The 14,279-nt window shown below is 45.2% G+C and overlaps 1 protein-coding gene across 3 annotated transcripts in view; it reads left to right on the top strand.

Moving 5' to 3' along the window:
• Positions 1 to 7,314, top strand: part of LOC147033782 (fibroblast growth factor receptor-like 1) — a 113,117-nt gene extending 105,803 nt beyond the window's left edge. For all 3 annotated transcript variants that reach the window (XM_085870849.1, XM_085870832.1, XM_085870840.1), the window contains one exon: positions 4,698 to 7,314. In XM_085870849.1, the coding sequence (XP_085726975.1) occupies positions 4,698 to 5,206 (509 nt within the window). In that variant the 3' untranslated portion in view covers positions 5,207 to 7,314. The remainder of the gene's footprint in view (positions 1 to 4,697) is intronic.
• Positions 7,315 to 14,279: the final 6,965 nt, after the last annotated feature.

Here is a 14,279-nt window from a genome sequence, read left to right as displayed (position 1 = left end):
TAAAAAAGGTAGATCACAATAAATTCAAACCGTTGATCGTTCTGATTTTTTGTGATCCAGGTCTGTGACCCAATATGCAAATCCTGTTCAAATTTCAAGTTAAAAGGATGAAAATTGAGGATTTTATGCAACCTTCACCGTTGACCCTTTGAGCGTTTTGACACAAAACAATATTTTTCCAGGTTTTGAGTGATGAACCAATTCAGTGACCCAATATGCAAATTCTGCTCAACGGGGCACAGTGTGCATTTAAAGGGGTTTAATGGGTCTAAGGAGTGTTAAGGGTGTAAAGGTCGAAAGAGTCGAAGGGGGGTATAAAGGGTTTCCGTTACATTTTGTGTCCCACTCATAGGCCGGATCCGTATCCCGACATGAACCAAAATCGAATCAGCTTGTTCTTGTCACCTATTGTACCAACTCATCCAATTGTGGATAGGTGACAACAAGTTTTGTCATTGCCTGTCCACAACTTTTGGAGATATCATGCTCACAGAGACAGACAGACAGACAAACAGACAGGGGTGAAAATATAACGTCCGTCCACCTTTGCTGGTGTAGGTAATTTTTACCCAGCGCACGTGAAGTGAAAAGTGGGGTTAAGCAAGTGGTTCACTTTGTGTATCTGTCTGACTGTCCACAAAAGTCAATTTATGATCGAAGGTCAACTTAATTAAATCAAATGTTATATTTTGAACATTAATTGGAACATGTATCAGAAAACAAACCTGCCGTTGTAACTTACTTTGCCTCCATATTCGGCCCAATCACGCAAGCGCAGAGAGGAGTGTGATAATTTTTTTACTCTGCCTGCCTGGCAGGTAAGCAAAAGTGAAAAGCATTCAAAACAGGAAACTTACTGTTTTTAAGGATGTCATAAAGGACACAAACAACAGGCATGAATAACGAATCCAACGACTGACATGTTAAATAAGGTGGTGTATAAGACCCTGCGGCAACTTCGGTAAACTTGCAGAATTCTTTTTTCTCCAACCTTTAAAATCTTTACTTTATTTCAATTTAATTATATACTTCAACAAGGTAGAACATAAATCACCTTTTTGGCACTTTCAAAGCCCTTACATTTAGCAAGACTTGGACAAAATATTCCAGCATTTTACATCATCACCACCAATCAAATTTGCCGCTTGGAGATTTGCTTTCCTGCTTTATGTAGATGCCCATATCCTTATTTTTCAAGACTGTTCTTTGGTGTTCATTGAACTCTCTATTTAGAACTGCCGAGGGCCTCTTATTAACCCAACTAGCAAATGCAACCCGTCTCTTCCCTGACGGGAATATTAAGATGGAGGGAGATCAAAGAGGGGAGGGGGAGCAAGGAGGGGTGGGGGAGTGAGGATGGATGGGGAAGGGGGTAAGGGGTGGGGGAGTGAGGAAGGGAGAACAAGAAAGGGGGAAGAGCGATAAAGGGGGATGAGAGAGAAAGGGGAGGAGAGAGTGAGGCCCCACCACACGTCGCTATACACTCCAGGAGGGGGGAGGTAGCAAGGAGAATGGGGGAGAGAGAGAGGAAGTGGGGAAAGGAAGGAGGTGTTCTCGCCATGCATTTGATAGAGGAACTTGAGGGAAAGTGGAGGCAGGAACGAAATTGGGTATGTTGAAACAGCACGTTCAAACGGGTCATTCTAAACAACGCCCAGACATGACCGTGGGGAGTGGAGGGGCTTTCGGAGGAGGTAAGCATGAGGAAAGGGGAAGGGAAGGAAGGATGTTGTCCTTCAATCGTCAAAAAAGACGTGCCAGTGTTCATCCCTTAATTTAATTTCCACATATACTATAAGCTCTAGAATCTCTTCACCTGAGACAAATTGTGGAATTGATCCGAGCAGCAGTTCTGACGATGAAAAAAAAAAAAACACTTTTCGTTTGTCCAATTCGCACATTCTTTGACACCCCTTCCTCTGCTCGACCTGTCGAGAGTTGTATGGTGGCGAAGGGGGTTTGGGAGGAGGATAGCATGAGGGGAAATAATGGAAAGCAGAAAGAGAGGGGAGGGGAAGGCAGCGTGAGGGAATGGGAAGGCAGTGTGTGGGAATGGGAAGGCAACGTGTGGGGAATGGGAAGGCAATGTGTGGGAAATGGGGAGGCAGCGTGAGCGAATGGGAAGGCAGCATGCATGAGCGAATGGGAAGGCAGCGTGTGGGGAATGGGAAGGCAGCATGTGGGGTATGGGAAGGCAGCATGTGGGGTATGGGAAGGCAGCATGTGGGGAATGGGAAGGCAGCATGTGGGGAATAGGAAGGCAGCATGTGGGGAATGGGAAGGCAGCAAGAGAGGGGAGGGGAAGGCAGCGTGAGGAAATGGGAAGGCAGTGTGAGGGAATGGGAAGGCAGTGTGTGGGAATGGGAAGGCAACGTGTGGGGAATGGGAAGGCAACGTGTGGGGACTGGGAAGGCAATGTGTGGGGACTGGGAAGGCAATGTGTGGGGACTGGGAAGGCAACGTGTGGGGAATGGGAAGGCAACGTGTGGGGACTGGGAAGGCAATGTGTGGGGAATGGGAAGGCAACGTGTGGAGAATGGGAAGGCAACGTGTGGGAAATGGGGAGCAGCGTGAGTGAATGGGAAGGCAGCATGTGGGGAATGGGAAGGCACCATAGGAAAGCATTGTCGGGGATGGTTGGCAGCGTACCAGGGCATCACCGGTGTGATAAAACGTGCCCAAACAGCAACCTTTTCTTCAGACGAATTGCGGAATTGATCTGAGCAGTATTTCCGACCACTCTTTTAAAAAAGCTTTCCTTTTGCCCAATTCATACATTTTTGATACCCCTTCCTTTACTAGACCTCCAAAGAGTTGTGCGGTGGTGGGGTATGGGGGGGAGGGTGTGGAGGAGGATAACGTAAGGGGATGGAAGGGAAGGCAGCGAGAAAGGGGGGGGGGAGAGAAGGCAGCATGAAGAGAATGGAGGCAGCGAAGGGCAAGGGAAAGAAATGTGAGGGGAGCGTAGGCAGCGTACCAAGGCATTACTGAGGTGATAAAATGTGCCCAAACAGCAACGTTTGTTTTTTTTTAACCGCCATGTTCTATATAAAACCAGACGGGAGCATTTAAAAATAAAAACCCATGCTATCGACCGAGCAAAGGCCTGTCTGAATGCATGACCCCATGCGTGTTCCTCTAACCTCTTCGCATGCAGGCAAGCACAAACCCCACAGGGTCATTTGTACCATGTTCGTGTGTGCTGTCTTCATACCTCTTCATTTTCAGCAACTGTCGACTATTAATATGTTGCAGCATCTATTAGTATACAGATTAAAAAAAAAAAATTGTCATGAAAGCAGATCGCACAAAATGGTAAAAATAAAACTGCATATGTAATTGCCACAAAAAAAGGACCTCTGTGGACTGTATCGTCATGGATTGCAAAAGCAGGTTATAGAGCATGGCGTTGCGCTCAATCCATTCGTTGGGACCATACTGTGTAGAGAGCATTGGTGCTGCCTAAGCAGTCTCCTTGGTGATTGGACACAATCCTGGACGGGTCGCAACTCCGACGCAGGTTGCGCTCAATGAAGTTACACTTTCTGCACATTCCTTAATCTTTTCTTCACTAAATATAATCGTCCGAACAGTTGAAAAAGTTGAGCTCATTGTTTTGTTTATATAAATACACTTCGTTTTTTAAAATCACTCAATTGTTTAAAAATAATTCAGATTTCACTCCAGATTTCAACACTTTTTAGTCCACCATATCCGATTCTCATATCAGATATAATATTTCGATTATGTATTTTAATTTAGTCCGAGAGAGTAGATCATGTTTCCAAGGCAAGGCATGCTTGAATAGGCCGAATTAAGACCTTTGCGAGGCAAATTGGGCTGACCAAGGATAACCCTTTCATGGAGGTGAGCCATTAATTATCTTCACAAGGGGTGTTTTAATTTACCCAAATACCCATTTTTCATTCATGCACTCACTCGGTGTTCCCTGAGTATGCGTGCAAAGTTTGGGGCCCATAAGCTTCATGGTCTTGGGGTTATGGAGGAGACACACTGACACTCTTTCGTAAAGTTGAAGCAACCATCGTGGAACTGCATCACCACTGACAGTGATTGTGAAGATGAAGAAACGCTCATCAACTCGATAACGATGTTAAAAGTGACATAATTTACATCACCTAATTGCGTCGTCATTGACCTTTCATCAAGCGAGTCACAATGCCAGAGATGTAGCAGCAGGTGTTGCTCATCAATGGACAATCGTCACTGGCATTGCAAGGTGCTGACCCAGAAGAATTTCGCACTGCACCTGCTGGTCTTTTGTAGTGCAGGCACAGCGACTGTAGCCATTGATTGTTGAAAGTGGGAACGCTTTCGACATGAAGCCCGTCCTCAGTGCAGAATCATAAAACCAAAGACAATTATAATGTTATGAAGAATTTGGTGAATGAAATAACATATTAAGTGTTTCTCGGGATGCTTTCTTCATCACCACATGAGAACCGAATAAAAGGGATAAAAAAAACGTGATTGATACAAACCCACATTGCAGGGATGAGTTTTCAGGAGATTTTTGTGTTTCATCATACGGTGTATTGGAAATGTAAATTATGTTATTGTTTTCATTATTATTATTATGGCTGTCATTCAGAGGGGAAAGAGGAAAATACTGTCTCATTCACTTATTTCCTATCTCAATCCTTCCTCTTCCCTTTTTTCCACATACCATTCCACAGGCCACATTCGCTCCCAGCCCGTTGCTCCGCTAGCTCAACCTCCAGCATCATTACCTTGGCCCGTCATTGTGGGAATCCCAGCTGGGGCATTCTTCATCGTCGGCTCCGTGCTCCTCTGGCTGTGCCAGACACGTAGACCCAAGTCCTGCCCCCACACCTCCTGTGGGCACCCGACATCATCCTCCTCCGTCTCCTCCGTGCCTTCGGCCTCACGATGTCCCCGTGACCGCCTCACACCGGCAACAGACAAGCTCCCTTATGAAGACCTTCCGGCGATCACTCCTGTGACTCCACTGGGTGCTATGCACCAGCCAGTATCAACAACGGGGTTTCCCAATCATCACACGGGTGTCACTATAGGCCCGAGCATACCAGGAAAGGGATACGTTCCAAGCAGGTCTTATGGCAAAGCCGGAGGCTATGCAGCTCTAGATGTTCTCCACACGCACATGCACACACATGTAGAAGGGAAGGTGCATCAGCATCACTACACCTACTACCAGTGTTAGCTGCTCTCTGGGCCAATCTTTTCATGGCTTCCACATCCTTTGGTGGCAAAATGTCTTTTCTTTACCGTTGTGAAGACAAAGGCCTCCAAGTGTCCCTATGTCATCGAATTCCCAGCATCATTCATTTCCAATCCGCGTTTCCAAAATGAATGATCACCCAAAGAGACTTGAACACATAAGTGAGTTATCTTTTACATCATGTCCCCCCAAACATGGTCACGTGCCAGGGCACAGCCTTTTACAGCCAAAGTGAAGCACATGTTCCTGCGGCGGATGATTCTTTAAGAACGGCCTTCGGGTGGTGCTTTAATCGAACAATTCACCAGCAAAACCTCAGCAATTTGTTTTTGCAATTTCTACGCAATAATATTATAGATTTACCAGGCGTGCATCAAGCCAGTAACTAGGAAGGTTATGGGATAGATGTGGGTTTGCTGACTCTTCTTTAATACATGGCACAACTTGAACTGGTCTTTAATTGCAATAGCTGGTACTGTATCACACCGATAGGCTCAATGTTTCTTTGGTGGATGTTTCCATTTATGGCTCCCTGTAAGAAGCCATCTATTTATTACGCAGAACCAGGACGTGGGTGGGGTGGAAGAGCTGAATTGAGAAAACAAATGAGAAAGAGTAAGAGAATGGAGGACAATGGAAGAGTAATGAGGGTAAGGCAGTGTTGGTGGAAGAGTGACAAGAGAAGGGGAATAGGTTTGGGAGGCGATAAGAGGAGGGGAAGAGGAATGTTGGAAGCACACGAGGGAGTGGACGGGGTGGGGAGGGTCAAAGTCTCACCGTATTGGGGCACATAAAAAGGGCCTAGTGAGTACAGAGTGGTTGGATCTATATGAAATGGGAAAATCAAATCCAAATAAGGAATTCTGGAAGCAAGCATGGATGCAGAAACACAAAGATAAATTATTTTTTGATGTAAAAACAAAGGTTTCTCAAGAAGCCAGGAAGTCTGAAGACAAGACGAGAGTGGCAGGAAATCGAGAAGGCGAGATTAGTCGCTCCACTCTCGCAGAGCCGTTTCACAATGTTTATCAGTGCCAAGTAATGTGAAAGTTGCATGTGCTAATTCCACCGATTGGAGGCTGTGGCCTGAGGGGGCACGGACTTTAGACACGAGGATAATGCTAATCATTTATAGCTTTAACCCCCCCCCCCTAACAATCCCCCAAAATTCACCACAATTGTGATGAGGAGCAGACCGTTTGGCCCATCAAGCCTGTGCTACAACATTTTAGATTTAGCACACCTGTATCTAGCAGGCTTGCATAGTTCAGGCTCGTTATGAATACCTGTGTTCCCAGGACATTCTCGTGGGTTCGGGGGATTCCACCTGCAGAATGCACTTGTCTTTGACCAGACAATCAATGTGGGTACCGGGGAATCCGAGCGAAGCATTCTTGTGATCCACCTGAGAAGCCATTCAAATTCCTATGTAGAACATACATTATATGGGTTGTGTAGGTTTTTATCGACGTGTTTATAGCGATATATTTATTACATACAATGAGAGGAAGAATGGATTTCGTCTCTCAGAGAGGCATTGTGTGCATTGCGATTCCATTTACAGATGTTTTGTGTTTTTACCATGCGACATTGTGCCAATGACATCCTACATGGTCTTGGAGATCACAAAAACTGCATATTGTTATTGGGAAGATCCTTATCTGAAAATGAAGGCACTGGCGATGAGTAATTAGCTCAGGCCATGAGCCTTGTCTGCTGGGCAGCTCCATACAGCGCCTCCTCCTTGTGCCTCCATATTGGAAGATTTGAGATCTAAACTCTGCTTACCAAACCGCTCGCAGAAATTTCTCAATGGTGGTGCAGTACTTTGGACTGGAGTATTTCACCTCCATGTTTGATTGAATTTAAAGTTTCCCGATAAATTGGAGGGGGATCACAGCTTGCCAGCAGCTGTTATCAGTTCGCGACATTGTTGTGAGGCATGCAGACATGACAATTGTGGGAATAGGATAAACAGTTCTGTTATAACTGGCCTCCTCAGCATTGGAGTCAGCACGAGGCACCCCAGCTGGGAAATACAATAGCCAAAATATATGAAGGGACGGGGGACAGCCCCACCCCTCCCCCCCTTTACCATTTCTCTTTCTACTTCTCTCTCCCCCTCAACTGTCACCATATGGATTGTTACAGACAAGAAACATGTTACAGAATTACAACCCACTGTGTGTGTGTGTGTGTGTGTGTGTGTGTGTGTGTGTGTGTGTGTGTGTGTGTGTGTGTGTGTGTGTGTGTGTGTGTGTGTGTGTGTGTGTGTGTGTGTGTGTGTGTGTGTGTGTGTAATCATTTTAGTGATTTTGATTGTTATAAATGTGTGCAGTGCCAGAAGCTGCTATATTTCATATTGGAAGATGTCCAAAGCACATTCTATACATACATATATCTATAAATATATATAAATAAATAAATCGTGATTTAAAAAAAAAAATTGTAAATAAAGCTTTGTGCATTGTTCTTTTGTCCTAATGTCTCATGTTTGTTCTCATGAAAAGGTTTCTTATGTACTCAATAACAATGTTCTCTTGTAATCAGGTCACGTGCTTGTACAGCACTTTGACTCACGGTGGTCATGATGTGGTTACGAGGGGCGATTCAAAAGTTTCCGGAACAAGATGTTCACAGCCAACATCTTTAATTGTTTTTTTATTAAGCAAGTACAGTCGATAATATTAGTTAAGAAATATTTTTTCTTATTAATTGCACATAAGTCATTTCTTTCATGCTGTGAGGAACATAGGGCTGCCTGGGTAGTTTCATTGGCTAAAGGACACAATCCTGGACAAATCACCACTCTGACACAGTATACACTCAAATGGATGATTTTACAGAGTTGGTAGTCTTTTTGCTGACATCAAAAGGATGACAAGTTGAGTCAATCTAACTCAGGACTCTAACTGGTGTTAACTAACTCAGGACTCAGGACTTGAACTCAGGATCTCAAGACCTTAAGCCAGCCAGCTCAACCATTAAGCGAACATCAGGCTTTATTAATTGTACATAGGAATGTTTTTTTTACTTGCGACATGTCACAGGTCAACTCGAGCCTCACGGTGGTGGTGTTGTTGTGACTGTTTTTGGGGGGAGGGGGGGTCGATTTTTCAAATGTGCCCCCATTGGTCAGACAGCTGCCGGACGACACCCACATCTGTCGCTCAACTCCCACCATGGCACCAAGACGAAATGATATGGCCACCATCTTGGTTTTCTAGTGGGCCTAACACATTAGGCCTGTAGGCCTCTGCCGATTAGACGCTATCCAGGTTTGTTGCGTCAGATTTCCCTTGGCTTTGTTCGGGTCGAGTGTTAATCATGACAAGGGACCCCGAAAGATCTAATTACATTTAGTAAGAAAAAATGAGTAATGTCTAATCAAGCCCGTACATGCCTTCATAAAAACAAAATATCAGGATGTAATTTTTGAACGTCCCCATATTGGGGTTAAACATCCATGACTTTTTGACGAATCAGCCCGTTCAGATATAACCATGGCGGAGGGTGACATGGATGAGAGGTGTCAAGTTAATCTGTTAACAGCTCATTAAATGTACATTTCCCAATCACTCTGTTCAAATTTTAAGAATGCTTTAAATGCAAGAATCACTGCTCACCTTCACACTTTCATTCCTCTTTTTCCCCCACCTTTGGAACAAACTCCCTCACTCTGTTCAATCCCATTCGTCCCTCCAGGCCTTCAAAACAGCTGTTCACCACCACCTCTTATCTTCCCCCATCCTAAACCATGATCTTTTCTACCCCCGTTAATCCACCCCCAAACCCACCTCCTTCAAATTCCCTGCTTTCCTTCCTGAAAGTCCCTGTCGTGTAAGGACCTGAAAGTCCCTGTCGTGTAAGGACCTGAAAGTCCCTGTCATGTACATTTTGTTTACCCTGTGTACCCCACCCCATCCCCCTCCCTTCCACAGATCTCCTCATGTCTCTGTTCCACACTGTTTTTCCCTCCCTCTCCCGCCCCTCTTGTCTCCTGCTCCCCTTGTCGTACGTTCTGTGTGTTAGCTCTTATACGAGCCTCGACATTGTATACAAAAACAGGTACATCTTCAGGCTGAGAGGTATGCACATTCGCTTCTGAGATGTATAGCCTCGGTTCGAATCTCGACCCAGCTATAAACTGCCACCCTGGTATTTCGCAGGCATGGTGAGCCATCAATGTGTGTGCGGTCCCTCGAATGGACGTTAAACTGGACGTCTCGTCTGCCAGCACTAGATCTCAAAGTGTCTTTCATGAAGAGTAGGCGAGTTATTCCGTGCACCCTTAAATTACTAATTCCGGCCAAAAATGTGCAGGGGCACTGCATCAGCAATGCAGCCTCGTCTCAGTAATGATGCAACCAACTGATTTCAGAGTTAAATCCCAGTCTACCATGCATTTGTTTACAAAAAAGTTGATGTGATGAGGGGGGGGTTCACAAAACCTGGAAGAAACCTTCCTCACATCGGTCGTTTTCAGGTTTGTTCAAGACATCACACAACTCGCATTATAAGTCGATCACAGGGTCAAGAAGGTCTTCAACCATATTACACCAAAACAAAACACGAGACGCCAATCAAAGTTGGCTGTCCAAAGTTTCCTTCGAACCGGCACTTAAAACCTCCTCCATTAGATCCGTCCTGCTCCGTCATTTTAAATAGGTCATTCTGGGGTCAAAAAGGGCAACATGGTCTGATGAATCTTCATGTAGTTCTCTCTTAAAAAAACCCATTCTTACTTTCGTGCTTCACAGCCTGTTATTCACTTTTATGGTGAGAAACCACCTGTGAGATGAATCAACCAAACTCAGCATGAATATCAGAAAAAAACAACTTTCCTGTGATGACCGAATTCTCAATACCAGGAAAATTTTCAGTTGAATGTTCAGAACCAAGAACCGGTCCCATGTACAGAGAGTACCCTGAACAGAGCCTCCTGCACCCAGTCCTCCAGCCGTCTCGTTCTCCCTCCCTTATAAAAGGCCCACTGTGTGCAGACAAACCCCTGCAGTGTAATCAGTGACCATCTCGGATGCAGAGGACGATGTGTTCTCATGATATGTGAATCCGAGTGCGAGATGTGCGAGTACCGGATCAACACCAGCTGCATTACCCCGCGGTCTCTATGGCTGAAAGACTTCGTCGTAGAGAACCAAACATGAGAGTGAGAGAACACCGCTTGAACATCATTGCTCGAAGGTCCACCATCCATGTTGCATCCAGCAGCAAAATCATCACCATAACTGCTTCGCATGGACAACATTGTGCAGACCTCCGAAAAGATGTTCACCATGCCAAACTATCCTGCATAAGACAGAAGTTCCACACGAGTTACGCATGAAGTCGAGTGATGTGATGACGTTGCTAATGTGGTGAAGTAAATAATATAATCAAACTGGAGAGTTCATAGAACACGATACCCCATGCAATGTTCAATATATACTGTTACGGTATCAGCACATGAGGTATGTACTCAGATCCGCCGCCGCTACCGACCCTGAGGACCCTAGACCACGGATAACTCTGTGACCCGATGGGTCGTTAAGCAACTGCGGATGTCAGAAAAAGTAATTACACTGAGCAAGGTCCTCAGGTCCACAGCTGCATTACCTACTCAGTACAACCACCTAAGCTAGGGTCCACGCGCACCCAAGTACTTATTATGGCCGAGCAAAACCACGAGTGCAGCGTTGGCCAATTAGTGGAGCCAATCAGTTGGGCAAAAAAACTTCCCATCTATCGATTATGAACACGCTATGTCAGATCAATGCAGGAAAGGACATGAATGAGGCAGATTTGAATGATAACAGTTATTCATTTACACACACAAGCAAGCAATCATCAAACACATACTTGCACGCAAGCAACAGTCATTGTTATTTACACAGGCAGGCAACCACCAACCAATCAAAGGCAAAAGACAGGCACAAACAAATGCTTTGCCCCTCATACGTATTTACCTCATATACAAACTTACTTAGACAACAGACATGGCAACACCAATCATTCCAGGAAGGAGATGAGAAGAAATGAGAAGAAAGAAGCAGATCGGAGTATGGAGATGCTTCCTCCCTTACGTCATGCAACCAAATGGGGTTGTGTTGGGCTAAATATTGTGGGAAGGGATTAGGGGGTGAGGAGTTGAGTGGTGGAGTGTCCGTGTTTTGTCGGAAGCGGAGGTTTGAGTGTAAATGGAGCTGCGTGACACCCCAGGGACTTCACCGTGCCCTTTGGTTTGTGGGCCGCTCGTCTCCGGCCCAAACACGACGACTTCCTCCTGCACCTCATACTCCAACGCCACCCACACTCTGGCAGACAATCTCTCAATGACGCAGTCTGAGATGTTATTGCGTCACTGGTGCATCGACAAACAGCCCCTGGGGTATTGACAACAGCCACAAACCGAGCCGAGTCTTGGCGTTTTACAAGTGCCATGCCGGGCGTGGCTTTGAGGGAGCAGACTTCACGTGAGCATCTTTCCCATTAGTGTGTGTCCGACAGGGATTGGTGCAGCAATGGGGCTGTGGAAACTCCCCACGTCTTGCGTCTGATGGCCACGGGCACCCCCACTCCCTCCCTCATGCACAAACATTCCTTTCTACTGCACTTGCGTTTGAGAAGCATTGTCCCGTGTGACAAATGTAGGAGTGCAGGGAAAGAAGAATGTGGAAAGGTAATTCGACCGGTCCAGAGTATTAATTGTTTACGGTGAGGGATTGTTTAACATATGGATAATTGTGAATAGTAAAATAATGAGTGGATTGAGTGGTGAAGAAGATGGATACAGACAGACCGAAGGATGAGAATAAACTGACTGCGGGGTTGAAAGAAAGACCGACAGGATAAAGAAGGGGTTGTTGAACTGAGATTTGGTGAAGCAGACTATTGGAAGATTGAGAAGGTTGAAAACTGGAAGATCACGCTGGGAATACACAGACTATCCTCTCAACTCATTTACTCCCCAACCCCTGGACACAGGGCAAGGATCTATGGACATACAATCGAAGAAATAACTCATTCTGGGGAGCCATGCATGTACATGAATGCTCTTCCCCAGGGTAAATTTCCAAAACCGCAATCATACTTTTTTCTTTTTTTTAATAAAATGAAGGTTTTAAAGATCATTTTGAAATCCGGAAGTTTAGCGCGACTGAAGCAGTCTTGCCTACACCACCCTTGTACACTGTAATAAGATGACATTGAGTCACAGGTTAGGAGATGGAGCCATTTTGATACCCTCTCACATGGTACACCATCTCACACTATATATCGATTATAGAGCATGTGTTACATGCAGTAATAACACAAGACTTAGGCTTGTAAACGCCAATGGTTTAATCATGGCTTTTCAGCCATCAAACCACAGCCTTTACGCCTCAAGCTCCGTTGTACACCGACTCCCTCTCTCTTTCAGCACGTTATAACCGACAAAACCAACCGTCACTTCCATTCCCGTTGATATCACTTCCGTTTTCCAAACATAACAGCATGGTTCTTCGAGGTATTGAGAAGGTGATTTGTGTTGTACAGTGTTCAAGTATGTAATTAAATGAAGGTTTATACATGTCTAAAGGCATTTCAAGAAAATAATTCTGAGTTTTACCACCTTTTTACCCAGTGTCGATTACACCACCCTATCTAACGCGTTACATTAGTTATTCATGCCTGTTGTTTGTGTCCTTTATAACGTCATTAAAAACAGTACGATTCTTCTTTGAAATGATTTAAAATTTTGACTGCCAGACGGGCAGACAGAATAAAAAATATTATCTCACTCCTCTCTGCGCACGTGCGATCGGGACAAATTCAATGCCAAAGTACGGTTAAACTACAGGTTTGTTTTCCGATTCGTGTTGAAAATACAACATTCCATCGAAAGCAAGTTGTTCCTCGATCATAAAGTGACGTTTGTGGAGACAGACAGACAGACAGACAGACAGACAGACAAATTGAACCAATTGCTTAATCCCAGTTTTAAGTTGGTGTGTGTGGGATATAGATATTACTAGTAAGCTCAACCTCCGTCTGCCTTTGTTGGTGAGGTATTCACCCCTGTTTACTTGTCTGATTTGAAAAGATTTGATTTTCGTGAAGATGTGGATCCAGATACTGATCAGGGAATATTTAAAGTGATTCTTCACCATTAAGAATTGGGGCCAAAAACGATAAATAGCACAATGCCTCAAAAAGGTGTGGACAGGTTTGGGCAAAACTTGGTGGATTGGTTGGGTGTGTGACAAGGAAGAACACAATTCAATTTTGGTATTCATCGTCGAAAAAGCTGCACCAGTGTTCGTGCCTTCATTAAATTTCCACACATACAATGAGCTCCAGAATCTCTTCACCTGAGATGAATTGCGGAATTGATCCGAGCAGCAGTTCATTTGTACAATTCACACATTCTTTGAAACCCCTTCTTCTCCTCGACCTCCAGAGAATTGCATGGTTGTGGAGGGGGTTTGATGGGAGGATAGCATGAGAGGAGGGGAAGAGAAGGCAGCATGAGGAGTGGAAGGGAAGGTAGCAGGAGGGGAAGGGAAGGAAACGTGAAGGGTGGGTAATAGCAGCGTGAGGAGTAGGGAAGGGAAAACAGCATGCGGGGAGTCGAAGGGAAGACAGTATGAGGGGAGGGGACGAGAAGGCAGCATGAGAGTAAGGGAAGGCTGTATGAGAGGAAGGCAGCATGGGGGAAGGGAAGGTAGCATGAGGGGAGGGAAAAGGAATGCAGCGTGAGGGGAGGGGGAGGGAAAGCACCATACTGCGCATTACCAAGCAATAAAATGCAGCCAAACAGCAATGTTTTCTTTTGAATTACTATGTTCTACAAAAAACCAGGCAGGAGCATTTAAAAATAAACACCCACGCGATCTACCTGGCAAAGGGAGGCATTCTTGCATGCATGGAGCTTTGCACCCCTCCAGTCGGCTTACTCTGAATCAGATACGTACATGTTACACTCTGTGGAAGCCGTTTTAAATTAAAAACGAAACTGTCAGTCCCGAACAGCCTGCCCACATGCACCAGAGGTCACCCACACCACAAGTTAACC

The sequence above is a fragment of the Eptatretus burgeri genome, chromosome 1, assembly GCF_056783735.1.
Source record: "Eptatretus burgeri isolate ZD-2024b chromosome 1, Ebu_testis_v1, whole genome shotgun sequence".
NCBI classification, from domain to species: Eukaryota; Metazoa; Chordata; class Myxini; order Myxiniformes; family Myxinidae; genus Eptatretus; species Eptatretus burgeri.
This window is presented reverse-complemented; position numbering and strand designations above follow the sequence as displayed.